We start from the raw sequence: 16,255 nt of genomic DNA, 5'->3' as shown, positions 1-16,255 counted from the left end.
ACTTGGCTTGGGAAAGTAGCTTTCAATATCAGCACTGTGGGTGTGAGTTGAGGGGACACAGATATTGGGATGAGCTGAGGAATTTTACTGGTGTCTGGGGCTTTCCATCCAAGTTTCCATCTCCACTGGCCTCTCTCAGAGGAAGAGAATGACTTTGGAGTCAGGGGGACCTGGAGTCCAGTTCTGAGTCTGTCACTTTGCAGCTTGACCTGGGTAAGTCACTTAACCTTTATGAGCCTCAATTTCATCATCTATTAAGTGGAGCTAAGAATTCCAACAGGCTTCCCTGGTGGCTCAGATGGTAAAGAATTCTAATAATGCCATCCTGCATTCCTGGAATAAACTGTATTTGCTTGATCGTGCATTTTTATAATACACTACTGGCTTTAATTTGGTGATATTTCACTAAGGAACTCTGCTGCTTCTTTCGTATGTGAGAATGGCTATAGTTTGCATGTTCACTGCTTATCAGTTTTTGATAACATCATGGAGTAGATAGAATTGGATGACTTCCATTCTTCTTGTGTTCTGGAACAATTTATATAACTAGAAAAGTAGGTTCCTTAATGATTTGGAAGAACTCACTGGTAGTACTGGCTAGCCTGAGTGTTTTCTGGTGGGAGCAGTGGGGGAATGGTCTCTGGCAATGTTTTCTGCTTTCTCCTGTACTAATACGTCTGTTGTTTGTTTTAGTCGCTAAGCTGTGTCCAACTTTTTTTGAGCCTGCCAGGCTCCCTTGTCCTTTCCCAGGCAAGAATACTGGAGTAGGTTGCTATTTCCTTCTTCAGGAGATCATCCCAACCCACAGGTCAAACCCACATCTCCTGCTAGGCAGGTGGATTTTTTTTAACCACAGAGCCACCAGGGAAGCCCCTATTAAGATTAGTTACTCCTTAAATTAGTCAAATGAAACCAGATTGTCTACTAGTCAAATGCCCTTGACCCTCAAAGTTTCAGAGTGGGCATGTGAAGTGAAAGTCACTCAGTTGTGTCCAACTCTTTGTGACCCCATGGACTGTACAGTCCATGGAATTCTCCAGGCTAGAATACTGGAGTGGGTAGCCTTTCCCTTCTCCAGGGGATCTTCCCAACCCAGGAATCGAACAGGGTCCCCTATGGGGCAGGCAGATTCTTTACCAGCTGAGCTATCAGGGAATGGGCATGAAGCTGTGATTAAATGGGAAAGTGTGTAACCTCCATGGAATAGGATGGTTCTAGCCAATGGCTGCTTGTTTCTATACCTTTGTACTACTTTTCTCTACCACCGCCATTACTGCTACCAAGCCACCATCCTTTCCTGCCTGGATACTGCAGTAGCCTTTTAATTGGTCTCCCCACCCCACCCCAGTTCCCCTCTAACAGCATATTTCGGGCTATGAAATTTCCTTTCAGACTTTTCCTTTGACTGCATTGTATGGATTTTAATATGTACTATTCTCACCTTTATGATTTTATAGTCTGTAACTATAGTTTTCCTCTAATTTTAGAGTTACTTAGATAAACGACTTAAATCTTCAAGTGCTTGTTTCAAAATCTGGTCCAAGAACATATTCTTATACAATCACAAATTTATGAACATTTTTTAATATTATGTTTTTGTTTCAACAGTAATCTTAAACACATTCATTTAAGCATATTGTGGATCACTTAAATGACCTCCTGATATCATAGGTATCAGAAACTTGGTATTTAGAGTCTTCATTTGCATTTATTATCAAGGAGTTCTTTAATCTTGAGATAAGGTAAAAAATTATATAGGCTTGATAAATAAATGCAGTGTTTGGGCCTGTTGGTGACATGGCCTGCTACATGAAGGAATGCTTGCACTTCATTCAGAAGAAAAAAAAATAATGGATGGATTTAGCCATCACACGGCTCAAGGCACACCAAACCCAGAGACCTACAGTGGGCCATCACAGTCACATTCACGCTACAAGTGTTTCATTTCAACAAAACAATGTCTTTTTTTACATTTGATTAATGTAATGAATTTTAATTTTTATTTTGTAGCTCTGTTTGAATTTCATTTATTAAAATACTTTGTTTTACAGTTATATAAGAGATACAAGTCTGAGGAATTTACACCTGCTTGTACTAAATGACATTATAATAAAACATTAAAATCAATTCTGGGGGCCCACAGAGCTTTATTCCTTTAGGAGGAGACCACTTTAGCCTCCTATATCCTGCAAAATCCTCCCCCTACCTCATGCTGCTGCTGCTGCTACGTCACTTCAGTCATGTCCGACTCTGTGCAACCCCACAGACAGCAGCCCACCAGGCTCCCCCATCCCTGGGATTCTCCAGGCAAGAACACTGGAGTGGGTTGCCATTTCCTTCTCCAATGCATGAAAGTGAAAAGTGAAAGTGAAGTCGCTCGGTCGTGTCCGACTCTTAGCGACCCCATGGACTGCAGCCCACCAGGCTCCTCCGCCCATGGGATTTTCCAGGCAAGAGTCCTGGAGTGGGGTGCCGTTGCCTTCTCCGCCCCTACCTCATACTTCTAGGTATTTCCCATGGGCTTAAAACCAGCCAAGCCAGTCCCTAGCAGTAGAGGGTTCTCATGTGGCCCATTTTTTCCTCTGCCTTCCCAGGTGAAGCACAACCCTGAAGATTACCTGAAGGAGCTTCTCTACTGACATGCTGGCCAGTGTCCTTGCCAAAGATGTCACTTTCCTAGGTACTCAATTTTCTACCTGCCAGGGTGACAGTGGCCACTTTCTTGAGCTGAATCCCACAGGCTCTCTAAGCAGCTCAGCACCATTGAGGGCCCAAAGTCATTCTTTCCGGGGGCTCCAAATCCCCCTAAGTCAGGAAGCAACCCCTCTCAGCTCACCTATGAGTAACTCCTTATTCCTATAAGGAACTCAGAACCATTCCCCTAGCTTAACTCTCCTACCCAAACAAGCATCCTTCATTTCTATAACACTGAGCCTCCCAAGTTTCCCAGTAGATAGGTAGGGTAGGCGGGAAGTGTGTACTGAACCCAAGAAACAGTCTCCCATTCCCCTTGTTCTCAACCACCCGTAAATAAAGTCTACAGAACACAGCTTTGACACAATCATTTAATTGTCAAAGGGCACACTTAGCTTCTCATGCTAAAATAATCATCTTAATTTCAGATAATGCAAAATTTTCCCCCAAATTGACCTCGACTGAAACAAAGAAATAAACCAAAAGGGAACATTGGAATCCCAGGAGCACAGGATCCAACAAAGGATAGAGATGGAGGGAATTCCAAGGAAAACAGTAAAGGGAAATTTCAGGGCCACATCTGGGCAGCAGACATGGAGCACAATCAGCCCAGTCTGAAGCTGGAGGACAGAAGGCTCTGGGAGAGATGCCCCCGGGAAAGGAAAAACATGACCAAAAGGGATGACAGATTTCCTGATAAGTTTGATTCATGAAAAACTATGCTATTGGAAGATATGGGAAGATTTAGCCACAGGTATAAAGCTAAGCAAATGAAAACAAAAATGAGGCAATAACTCCAGGAAAATTCAAAGTTGCACCAAAAGAAAAAAAAAAGGAAGAGTAGTCATGGTACACTAGCAACTTATTGGAGAACAAAATTTATATGGCAATAGTCGTGTAAAAGGGCTTCCTTGTTGACTCAGTGGTAAAGGATTTGCCTGCTAATGCAGGAGATGCGGGTTCAGTCCCTGGGTTGGGAAGATACCCTGAAGAAGGAAATGACAACCCAATCCAGTATTCTTGCCTGGAGAATCTCATGGACAGTGGAACCTGATAGGCTATGACACAACTTAGTGACTAGACAAGAAGAAGTAATGTAAATCCTAGAAGCTAATTTAACCAAACGTTGGTAATTTCAGGTAGAGTTGGGAAGAGATAGAGATTTAGAGGTAAATGATCATCTATCATAATAGGAAGTTAATCATTTCTGTTTTAAGAGAGAATAGTATAAGCATGGAAATAGGAAAGCAGATCCAAAAGAGACAAATATGAACTGAAAATAGATGCTTCTAAGAAACAAAGCACAGGTCCTAAGGTCTTTGATTGCTATTTGACTTGCTAGGTTATATGATTGTTTCAATTTAATAAAAACAAAACTCAAGTGTTAAAAATGTATCTTCAGAGTAAAGATGATATCAAGTTTTCTATAAGAATGAAGGAATAAGTATTTGCTTAACATTTCTGAAGATTATTCAAATTATTTGCTCTAAAAAGAGGGTAGAGGAAATAATATTGAAATCTCACTTCTAGAAAAAATAGTGTTTGGTGCTATAAAGACAGAATTGAATTAGGGCTTTTGCTTTGTTTTTTCAACACCTCCCAAAGTGTCAAAATTCTTAGGGTGCTCTATGACACGAACTCTTTCCAGACAATGAACTCTGTAAGGGCATAAACACTCTCATGTGTGTATCCTTACTGGTCTCAGAGCCCAGCGTAAGGTCTGGCACACAGCCCTCCCTGATGTTGAAAAAGGAAAATTAAAGAAGCATTTTTAAAATAAAATCTTTCTGACTTTCTAATTCAGTATTTACCTTTCTGGTGTTTCCATTCAGACATTTCTCATCTCGTCCCCACTATTTCAAGATCCCAGGGACAGAGACTTGTATGGCAAACAAGATTTGAATTCAGAATTCAAGAAGCACTTCCCGACTTCAGCCAAGTAAGAAGGATCCTCTTCTTCCTGTCTGTGGAAATTTCTTGGATTTGGAAGGACTTTATCATGAAGTTCTGTGAGGCAGGAGGACTGTAACACCATTTGGAGCAGAAGCAAGTATGCATTTTGATCTCCGCGGTGCTCTACTCCTTAGAGAACTGAGGGCGGGATCTTCCCTACCTGTTTGGCTGCAGGGAGGGGCGATTTTCTCATTGGACCAATGGGGACTTAGTCTCCACCTCCACGTCTTTCAGCTCTACTGCAGATTAGTGCGAGGACGGCAAGTGAGAATGGGTAAGAAGGTGCCAAAATACTGTCAACCCAATCATTATTCAGTAAGTCAGGCACAATATTAGACGCTAGGGATTCATTCATTCAGTCAGTCATCAAATATTAAGTGAAGGGCTGTTATGCATCAGGCAAATTAAATCTGACTTGCCCAAAGGGGTTAATAGCTGAGGGAGCAGGGTCTGTCCAGAGCATTTCATACCAGACTCTGCATACCTACTGCCCTATCCCCAAAGAGGGCCTTCCCTGCCTTCTAGGATTTCTTGAACCTTTCTCCTCTATGAGCTGCTTACTCTGTGCTCACCCTCCATTGCTGCCCCAAGAGCTTTAAACTCTTGTATCAGGCACGTCCAACATGCAAATCACGTTCACCCTGGGCTCAGACACACTGATCCCCTCCGCCGCCCTTCCCCACACCTAATTCAGGCCCCAGTAGACTGAGAGCCCTGGGGCAAAGGAGCTGGGAAAAGCCTGATGCTTAGAGTTTGAATCAGCACCGGGAAGCAGGGTAGGATCAAAGGCCAATTCCCTCTCTCTCCTGCAACTTCTGAATGCTCAGTGCTGCCCTGTCCTTGGTGCTGGGGACACTCATGAATCAGCTCAAGTCCCTGCTGTTCCAGCTCCCATTTCAGCAGGGGAGTTAAGATAGGGTGCAGAATGCAGCTCCAGAAGTTCAGCAGGGCATGTATGGTTCTGCAGCCTGGTCCCACTCCTTAAAGTAGGGAGTAGCCTTTTAAACTGAGCCCCAGCCTTGGCAGGGTTCCTTTACTCCAGAATACTGTGCATGCTAACCACCCTGGAATTTTGTTAAATTGTGGAAACCGATGATTCAGTGGGTCTGAGTTAAGATTCTGCATTTCTACCAAGCTCTTAGGTACCTGGACCACAGTTTGAGTGGAAGGCTGTACGGTACTTGTCTCATTTCTCCGAGAACTGATTGATAATGTCTCTTCCTCACTAATTCATAAGCTCAAAGCATGGATCTTGCCCATTAGTTTAGTGATTATATTCCCAGTGCTTGGCACATTCTGTGAGTGCTTTTTGGAGAAGTAGTCATTGCTCCCTTATTTATGGGAGCTAGGACTAATCCCACACAGCAGACAAACCCACTGGTCAAATATACTCACCTGCATGCCCCATCTCTACCAGCTTCTGCAGCAGGTGATGGATGGCATTTCATCAGGCCTACTATGAGCACAGCTATGGCTGAATCACATCCTAATCCTACTTCATGAACTTTTGCCTGGTAACTCACAAGGGGCTCACCCTATGCGGCAACCCAAGATCCTGAACAGAATTCCCCTACTGTCTCCCCAGACCACTCCCCCAAGTCACCAGCCAGCACACCAAGCCCAGAGGAAAGTTTCTTCTTTTTAATTAAACTAGTTTTAATTAAAAATAATAATAATCTAGTAAGTCTCAAGTTTTTCAGATGATGGGGCAGCCCACTAACTCCTCCTGAAGTCAAGGTGTTACTTGTCTCAGAAATGAAGAGCTGTCCTGGGGTCTGGAGGAGCTCAGCCAGGTTCCAGTCTGTGTCAAAGGGGTGTGCTCTCTCAGTAGGAAATAGAGCGGACAAGTAAGTGGGAGTGGGGGACAAGCTTGTGGGGGGAATGAAGGGACAACAGCCAGGGAGTCACAGACCTAGGAGTCTGGCCTCTAATGTGTTATTAAAACAAAACAAAACAAAACACCCAGGGGAGGTTAAAGACCAGTTGGGAGGTGGTTTGAGATCGAAGGTCTGACTTCCAAAGGCTTGAAATTCACCAGAAATTCGAGGTGGGGCCTCACAGGTGGTTCTCCAGATCCTCAGACATGGGACCCAAAACAGTGCAGAGGTCGGGGGCGTGCCCAGATGAGGGCTCACAGTGGAGGGAGAAGAAATGCGGGCCTTACAATTCTGAATGGGGGATGGGGAGTTAAGTCCAGTGGAGAGATGGTGCGAGGTTCCCCAGGGATGAGGGACAGCGGCGGGTGAAACAGGTGTGCTCAAGTCCACGAGGCAGAGCTGGGGAGCTCCGAGGTGCGCTCTAAGGCACGGGGACAGAGACTGGGGCTCCCAGGCAGCGCCCCTTCCTGGGGAAGAGGGGCCCGGGCCGCCCCCCGCCGATGGGAAGGGGGCTCACAGGTAGCGCTCCAACCCAGGCGCGTAGCCCGGCGGCCGCAGGTAAGCCTCCCCCGGGCCGAGGGGGCCGAGCGCTGTTCCCGGCCCTGCCAAGGCCAGCAGCGGCTCGGCTGGCAGCGGCCCGGGGCCGGGGCGCGTCGCGGGCAGCCCCAGGCGGTCGGGCGGCGGTGAGTAGAGCGGCGGGGAGGCGGTGCAGGGCGAGAAGGCGGCGTCGGGGGCCGCGCAGCAGGGCGGCTCGGGGGTGCCCAGCCCCGCCAGCTCGGGCGGCAGGCTCACCAGGCTGTCGACGCTGAAGAGGCGCGCGGGAGGCGCGGAGCCGGGGCCGGCTGGGGGCGGCGGCGCGAGCAGCGCGGGCCCGGGACCGGGCGCGTAGGGCGCGTAGGGGAAGGGCGGCGGGCCGGCGGCTGGCGGCGGGGCCGGGAGCACGGGCAGCTCAGCGCGTTTGAAGCGCTTGCGGCGCCGCAGGAAGCTGCCGTTGTCGAACATGTCGGCGGCCGCCGGGTCGAGCGTCCAGTAGTTGCCCTTGCCCGGGTTGCCCGGCTCGCGGGGCACCTTGACGAAGCAGTCGTTGAGCGTGAGGTTGTGGCGGATGCTGTTCTGCCACTTGCGCGGGCTGTCGCGGTAGAAGGCGAAGCGCTCGGTGATGAAGCGGTAGATGGCGGCCAGCGTGAGGCGGCGGCCCGGGGCGTGCGCCAGCGCCATGGCGATGAGCGCGATGTATGAGTAGGGCGGCTTCCCACGCTGCAGGGGCCGCCGCCGCCGCCGGCCCGGCCCGGGCGCCGGCGCGGGCTCCGGCTCCCCGCGGCCCGCCGCCGCCTCCTCGGGCTCCGGCCCGGGCTCGGCTCCGGGGAGCGGCGACGGCGGCGGCCCCGACGGCGCGACCGAGGGCGGGGCCGGAAAGCCCGAGAAAGCTGCGGGCGGCTCCATGTCGCTGCGCCCAGTCATGGGAATGCGGCGGGCTGCCCGCGTTCTCGGAGATACCCGGGCCGCTGACCTGCCTTATATGGACACGGCCCCCTCCCTCTGTGCCCCCAGCCAGGGGCGAGGGCTCGGATGTTCTCCGCTGGCCAGCGCCTCCCCCTCTAATTTGCCTTCCCAATCCTCTTACAAGGTTGACGGTTCTCTCCCCCATCCCCAACCGTTCACCCCTCCCTTGGCTCCGTCCCTTTGGGTCAGTCTTTCCCAGACCCAGCCTCATCCCTCTCCATCTCCATTGGGTCAGTCTTTCCCAGACCCAGCCTCATCCCTCTCCATCTCCCTTGGGTCAGCCCCTGGTCCAGGCCCATCACACCAGTCTCAGTCAGCCCCCTTCCCTTTCCACTCTTCCCTCAACCTCCACCGCTTTGGGTCAATGCCAATCACAAATCCATCCATTCAGAGCACTCTCTGGGCCCCCTGCCCATCCTACTTCTCTCAGCTAAGTCCTGTCCCCTCTGTCCGTCTCTCCTGGTACCCCTCCTCGTCCTTCCAATCCCAGCTGGGACAGAGATGAGAGCCGCCCAGAGCCAACTTGCCAACCCTCAGCATCCTAATGCTGTGCTGGTCAAAGAGGTGTCAGACCCACCCCAGGACATTAGACAATGGAGAAAGGTAGGCTGGGGGGAAGGGAAGAGCAGGAGGCAGGCTTTGTCAGGGGAGGATATTTCCTGGCTCCAGGGTTAGCGTCTCCTCTCTCTGCTCTCTCCCCCACAACCTTGCCCCATCCAGGCCAGTAACCTTTGAAAAAACAAAATTGTGAAAAGCGATCCAGCCAGCAGATTTGGGAACCGGAGAACTGATTACTTTAAATCAAGAGCCCCCTAGAAAATCTGTAATTTGGAATTGCCTTCTGGCTGCCTCTTCTCCATGCATCTTCTGTTCTAGGAAAAAAGGCTCCCTTTTTCACACCCTCATGTCATGCACCCTGGGAAGATCCACAAAACACAGACGCACAGCCCAAAGTTCCAAGAAGCGGTTACTGGTTCAAAGAGAGACCCCCCCAAGTGCTTCCACAGACTGGAAATCTGAGAGAGCTGCTTACTGGCCCAAAAATGCCAGACTCACGTCTCACTGGGGAATGTTCTGGCGGGGTGTGCGCATGCTGTCTCTTCAGTTGTGTCCGACTCTTTGGGACCCTTTGGATTGTAGCCCACCAGGCTCCTCTGTCCATAGGATTCTCCAGGCAAGAATTCTGGAGTTGGTTGCCGTGCCCTTCTCCAGAGGATCTTCCGGACCCAGTGATTGAACCCAGGTCTCTTGTGTGTCCTGCATTGGCAGGTGAGTTCTTTACCACTAGTGCCATCTGGAAAGCTCCAGAAATGCCAGACTCACAGCTCATTGGGGAAGGTGGTGATGAGGAGGTCCCTTATTCTTTATTAAAATCTATTTGTAGGAAATACCACCACCTACCACACTGTTCAAAAGAGATGTAACCCTGAGCCTATTTCAGGAAACTTTTCCAAAGTGACAGGAAAGCCAGACATGGCTTGGAGGGAACTAAGGGATAAAAGAGCCTTGTCTTAAAGAGGCTTGTCTGTCTTAGAGCTAGGCAAGTTCAAGGGAGCAGGGCTGAGACTAGGTAAGACTATGGAAGTGGCCCAAATTTAAGGGAGTGCTCACTCTCAGGGTGATGCAAGTGCAGGGTCAGCATTTAAGAGCCAGTGCCTCCTTAAATTTGGAGCCCTAGGTGTCTCTCCCCAGTTTTGGCTGCTGTGGAGGGCCCCTGGGTACAGATGATCAAAGCTAGCTACATCAGCCAGAGGGCCTAGGGCTTCAAATTCCAAACTCAAAGCTCAACAGCCCACTCTCCCAGCTCCAATCTCAGCAGATAATATAACAGCCACCATTACTGAGCATTGTGTATGTGGTAAACACATACATTAGCTCACTTAAATGTGAATACCTTGTGAGGTCGCACTGTAATTATCCCTGTTTTGCAGATAAGGAAACTAAGGTTTTGAGAGGTTAAAAGACTTGCCTGACTTCACAAAGCTAGTAAGTGGCAGGTGGGATTAAACCAAGAGTTCAGTGCACCAGCACACCATCATACCATGATATTTTAAAGCTGAGACTATTGAAATAATTAACTCTAGAGTCCTTCCAGCTCTCACAACTTCATCTGCAAAATTGGTGCCTAGCCTGTCTCTCCTGACCTCCAAGTCAGCATATCCAAGTGTCCATTTAACATAACCCTCAACCCAGGGCACCCCCAAATCCATCTTCCTCCCCATCCTGCAGTCCAAATCTCAGCCAATGGACCCTTTGCCCCTTACCACCCAGATCAGAAATATTGGGCATCATCTCAGGCTCCTCCCTCCCCCATCACTCCCCATATCTGAGCAATCCGCAAGTCCTGTCGATTCCACATGGATCCAAATCCGTCCTTCCTTCAGTTCTCGTGGCCTCCGTTTCACCCACATCATTGATCGAGCACTTCTGTGCCATGTCCTTTGCCAGTGCTCAGGGGAGACAGAGTGAAGAGATGGACACCCAGACAACTACCAACCACTTTGAGAGAGACAGGCAGAGAGGACCGAGAAGCAGAGAGGAAGGAGAAGATGACACTAGAGAGATCTAGAGACAACCACCCTCCCACCACAAGTGAAGAATCAGCCTGGTTTACACACGAAAAGACCCCACCTCGGTCCCCTCTCCACCTTGCATCCTGCTGCCTGGCACAGGCCTTGGGAGCATAAGATGGTGCAGCCACAGTGAACAGCTCACCAAAGAGGAAGGCAAGACGGGCAGCTGCAGCAGCAGAGAGCCTGGCTTCAAGAGCCGAATCCAGGGCCAATTGCTCATTTGAGCCTCAGTTTCCTCACCTGCCAAAGAGGGACCACAATAGACCCGCTCGGTGTTGTTATGAGATTCAAATGAGATCATGTATGAAAGTGCCTGGCCCACACTGGCACCTGGTAGTAGACTTTTTAAATAAGAGATTTATTTTCTACTACACACCTGGCATTTCTGGTATTAAACCAGGAAGGGCAGGAGAGAGGCAGAGCCACAGAAATGATTTTAGCACCTGCGTGTATTCAGCCAGGTGCAGCAGAATGCTGCAGCTATTCTCAGGCAGGAAACCAGAGCCATTGTCTCCCCTTCCCTTAGGGCTGAAGCCCCCCTCCAAAGACCCCTACCATAGCCTCCGGGGGTCGGGAGTAGGTTATGGGAGAATGACTCTTACTACCTCCCTTGGCAGACTGAAATTTTCTTGTATTATCAATTTTCCAGTCCATGTGTAAAGTCTGGGACATATAGTGTATGTTGAGTAAGTGATACTGAATGTATGGTTGGCTGTGCCACTCTTGGGGAGAGTGGGGGCAGGGAGCTGGGCCAAAGGGGTGAGAACCCAGACTTTTCCAGTTCTCTGTGTCTGCCTGGCCCCCTCCTTTGGGCCTGCTTCCCGGAGCCAAGCAGGCCGGTGTCAGGGGGTGGCCCAAGGGCTAATCCTTGTTTTCAGCGTGGCTGGGCCCTCTTTTCACAGGCCCTGGGCCGGACGGGATGCGGCTGAGCATCCGGGCATAAGATGGCCAGTGAAGGCAGCCCCTTTCTCATGGGCCTGGATTCCAGGCGGCCCAGCGTCTGAGTGGAGCCCCTGGGGCGGGAGGAACACAGTGGCTGGGCTGGGCAGGCCTTTGTCTGACCATGCTGGGTGGATATTCAGGCTGGCAGGAGGGATTAATGGCCAGGGATTGGCCCTGGGGCCGGCCTTCCCACTGCCCTTTAGAGGCCAAAGGCCCAGGTCAGGGCACACAGTGTTGATGGCTCACTAGATAGGAGTGGAAATTCCCACCCTGTCCAAAGCTGTTAGCGTCAGCCCCCAAGGCTCCCTGCCCCCAGCCCCACCTCTGCAGAGGCACCATGAGCCAAGAGGGGCTTCGAGGCAAGGAGCAGAGGGTGGAGGCCAGAGCTTCCCAGCCACTCTGCCTGGGAGAGAGGGCTGAGGCTGAAAGTTATCTTGGGTCTTTGCCCCAAGATTCACAGCCACCGTAAGAGGGCCCCCAACTTCCTCTCCAGAGCTCTGGAGAAAAAGAGCTATGTTAACCCAGTGAGGGTCCAAAGGACCAGCCTGAGCTGTCACTAGGCCCTGAAAGGCTTCCTAGGATATTCTTCAAATACCCTAGTTTGACGGAGAAGTCACTGGCAACCCACTCCAGTACTCTTGCCTGGCAAATCCCACGGATGGAGGAGCCTGGTAGGCTTCGGTCGCTAAGAGTCAGACACAACTGAATGACTTCACTTTCACTTTTCACTTTCATGCATTAGAGAAGGAAATGGCAACCCACTCCAGTGTTCTTGCCTGGAGAATCCCAGGGACGGGGGAGCCTGGTGGGCTGCCATCTATGGGGTTGCACAGAGTTGGACACGACTGAAGTGACTTAGCAGCAGCAGCAGCACCCTAGTTTGAGACCACTTTAGTCATTTATTCCTAAAGCCCTCCATCACAGCTGCCACAGAACCCATAGCCCAGAGGCTGAAAAGGGGCTTAGGAACTCAAGGAATTCTTGGAGACACCCCCACCCCAGCCCTGACACCCAGGGATCCCAAGGGCTGCTTCAGGGCCTCTTCCCTCTTACCTCTAACACCAGAGCTGCCCAAGATACTGCTCCTTCCTCAGAAGTCAGGGGCAGAGAGTTGCAGCCTGGTGAGGGGGCATGTTGGGTGCCCAGTCTGGGATGCCTTTTCTAACCAGGCTGCTCCTGAACCAGGGATGAAAAGAGCAGCCCCACCCTTACCCACAGAGCCTGAACTCTGCAACACTCTCTGGGCTGAGTGGCCTGCACCAGCCTTGGAGAACGGAACAGGGGCAGCAGGCCTGTCTCTGGAGAGAGAGCATTAGCGAAGAACCCAGGAGGAGGCTGCCCCTTGTTTTGCGTCTTCATTCCTCAAGCACTCTCATTCAGCAAATTCCAAGCACCTGTGTCTAGACTGTCCTAGGTGCTGGGTCAGTGATGAGCCAGACTGTCCTCTGCCTTCACTATGCCCTGGAGAGGGCAGCCATGCAGCCACTGCCCATACAGGGTGGTCAGTGTGTGATACAGGCAGAGAAGGGATGGTAGGGGCACAGAAAAGGGATCCCACCCAGCCTGGCAAAGCCAGAGGGCTTCCTGGAGAGGGTGGAAGTCCAGCTGCAGGGGGGCAGGCCCAGGCTGGATGAGGGCTCATTCTCTATGCCCCCACCTCATCTCATCACTGCACTTACTGAATTCCATGCGTCTGTCTCCCGCATTACGGGTACTGTGTCTCACTCATATTGGAATCCCTGGCACTTACTATAGTGCCTGGTACAAGTTGATAGTGGATAAATGTGAATCAAATGGTCAGAAGGATGGCTAAGTACTGGGACAAGAAAATCGAGGGTGCAAAGACGAGAGCATATAGTCCCTTCTGGGAAGTGCAAGACTTTCAGTATTTTTCTACGAAAAATGAGATGAGCTCAATATCCATGACAACCTAATTGGGCAAAGAATTTGCAAAAGAATAGATACATGTATGGGTATAACTGAATCACTTTGTTGTATACCTGAAACTAACACAATATTGTTAATCAACTGTGTGCTCCAATATAAAGTAAAAAGCTAAAAAAATTGGATGAGCTGAATACCTATAAAATTCTTAGGACACTGCCTGACACATCAATACTGCTTGTTGGCTATTTTAACTTTTTTAAATGATTATTTTCAATAAAGCTTTAAATTATTTGCTTATTTTAGTGAAAACATTGAACTTTTGAATACATTTATTAATAGAACATAGGTCTTGGTAAGTGGTACCTATGACTCTAACAGCTTTTCTAAGATGAAGAATATGTATTTTTCTGACAAAATTTTGTGAAAAAGACAAAAGTTGTGAACCAAATAATAAATATTGTAAAGCATATCAAAATAAGCAGAGCAAAAATGTGATGAAAAAAATCACTTGGTCTTTTAGTAAAAGTTTGTTATCTAAAAACACTATGAACTGTTTGTTGTTGTTACTATTATTGTTTACTGTGGCTAGTGTAGGACATCGGGGTACTGAGACAGAGAAGGTAGGTGGAGTCAGATTATAGATGACTTTATTTGCCAGGTTTCAGAGATTACATCTTTCTAGAGACAACAGGAAGGCTTGGAGTATTTTCCAGCAGGGGAGTGACAAGGTCGGATCCGTTGTTTAGATCAGTGTGACAGCAGATGGACTGAAGCGGGAAGGGGCCGGCCGCTAAGAGACCAGGCAGCTAAGGCCCAGCATGTGATGCTGTGTGAATCGAGGCTCCAGTTCTGGGGAAGCAGCAGACTCTTCATAGCCATTTACTCCTCGCCAGGGCAGAGGGGGCCTCCAGTGCCCATCTCAGAGAGCGCCTTAAACCCCAGCTGTGTCACACATCCAGGAACTGGCCATCCCCCTCTACGCCTTTCTCTCCCTCTCTGACCACCTCCATTCACCAAGATCCATTAGTTCTCTGAGGTTTGTCTCAAGCACTTTCTTCTCTTGTCCCTCTGTCTTAGTCCTCATTAAGGCCGACATGAGCTCCCACACTGCCGACTGCAGTGGCCTCCTGGCTGGGCTCCCTACCTTCCACTCAGACCCCTTCTGTCCTCAGCCACTAGAGAAGGGCCTCATCGGTTGAACATGGTAGGCGTCTCCCCACCAGCTCAAGAATCAGACCGAGTCCCTAACCCGGCTGGCGGCAGCCACACCACCTGACTCCCCTGAGGCCCCACTGCCTATGTCTCCCCTGTCTCCCCGTGCTCTGCTTCTCCCTGAGCACACACGTGTTCTTTACAGACCCACTGTCAGCAGACTGCCAGGTCCTCTCCCACCCTGAGCCTTTGTTGGCCAAATTGAGCAAACCACTTTGCCAGCTTGGCTACAAAGGCAGTCTCATTTACTTCTCCAGTCAGCCCCTTGATCTCCTAAGATCCTAACTAACAGGAAAGTCCATCTTTCTCTCTGAAAGATTCCACCCAGCCTGCCCAGTGGACCCCTCCTTGTCCTCTGAGAACAGTTCACAGGAGATAGGGCTTCCCTGGTAGCTAAGCTTGTAAAGAATCTGCCTGCAGTGCAGGAGACCCTGGTTCGATTCCTGAGTCAGGAAGTTCTCCTGGAGAAGGGATAGGCTACCCCCTCTAGTATTCTTGGGGGCTTTCCTGGTGGTTCAGTTGGTAAAGAATTTGCCTGCAATGCATGAGACCTGGGTTCAGTCCCTGGGTTGGGAAGATCCCCAGGAGTAGGGCATGGCAACCCACTCCAGTATTCTTCCCTGGAGAATCCCCATGCCGAGAGGAGCCTGGCAGGCTACAGTCCATGGGGTCGCAAAGAGTCAGACACGACTGAACGATTAAGCACTAGCACACAGAAGATAACCATTTTATCCTCCGGAAAACCTTCCCCAGTTTCCCCTTCCTTTCTCCTTCTGCCCGCGCCCCTGACTCAACTGAGCCTTCAGACATGCTCTGCGTCTGTGTTCCTCTGTGCCCAATTCATCCTTGGACCCTGTGCCAGGCCACAGAGCTGCCCAGCTCACGGAGCTTTGCTGAGTGACTGACTGACTACCTCACTGAATGAATGAACAAACCACCACAAGTGTCTGGAATGGCAACAGATCCGGGCACCTGATTTCCAGCTGGGAACCTGCCTCCTGCCCTTGCAGCCTCTCTGCTCAGCTTCATGGCTCTGGGCTGAGACCCCCCACGCGATCCTTGCCTCGGCTGGGTCCAGACTTGATTCAGGCTCAGCCCTGAGGGTGTAATTCCAGCCACTACTAAACCACACACCTGGCATCTGAAGCATGTTCCGTATCATTTGTGGCTGTCAGTGTTCTGCCATCCTCCTCACCCTCAACCTAGGCAGTTTCAGGGTTCTCATGCCTCCCTGCTTCTCATTTCCAGGGTAGCTGATGGGGAGCAGTACTGTCAGCCAGGCCAGCTGATGAGCCAAGGGAGCCTGGGCTGGAAAAGAGCAAGTTAGACTCCACCGCTCATTTGCTATGTGAGCCTGAGCAAGTTGCACAACTCCCGTGGCCCATGTTAGACACATAAACCCGCAGGGCCTGAAGAGGATCTGGGCCAATGATTCCCAATCTAGAGGCCCTTTAGCTAAAACAAGGCATCTGGAAACCACGTGGCACCCTGTGCTGTCTGTAAAGAGGATGCACAGTGTGTCTCACACACAAGTATGAATGTTTTGCAAATGGATGTGGAAGCTGCTGTGACTGAGAAAAACCCACAGGGCAAAGCTTTGTAGTCGTTTTAATT

The 16,255-nt window shown here is 50.2% G+C and overlaps 1 protein-coding gene across 1 annotated transcript; it reads right to left on the bottom strand.

Moving 5' to 3' along the window:
* Positions 1 to 4,770: 4,770 nt before the first annotated feature.
* On the bottom strand, positions 4,771 to 8,039 carry FOXE3 (forkhead box E3). The gene has a single exon (XM_086387172.1). The coding sequence runs from the start codon at positions 7,983 to 7,985 to the stop codon at positions 7,038 to 7,040; it is 948 nt and encodes a 315-aa protein (XP_086243298.1). The 5' UTR covers positions 7,986 to 8,039; the 3' UTR covers positions 4,771 to 7,037.
* Between the last annotated feature and the right edge of the window lie 8,216 nt (positions 8,040 to 16,255).

Source organism: Bos grunniens, chromosome 3 (genome assembly GCF_055505025.1).
Source record: "Bos grunniens cultivar Pamir isolate PY7600 chromosome 3, Bosgru_T2T1.0, whole genome shotgun sequence".
Taxonomy (NCBI): domain Eukaryota; kingdom Metazoa; phylum Chordata; class Mammalia; order Artiodactyla; family Bovidae; genus Bos; species Bos grunniens.
This window is presented reverse-complemented; position numbering and strand designations above follow the sequence as displayed.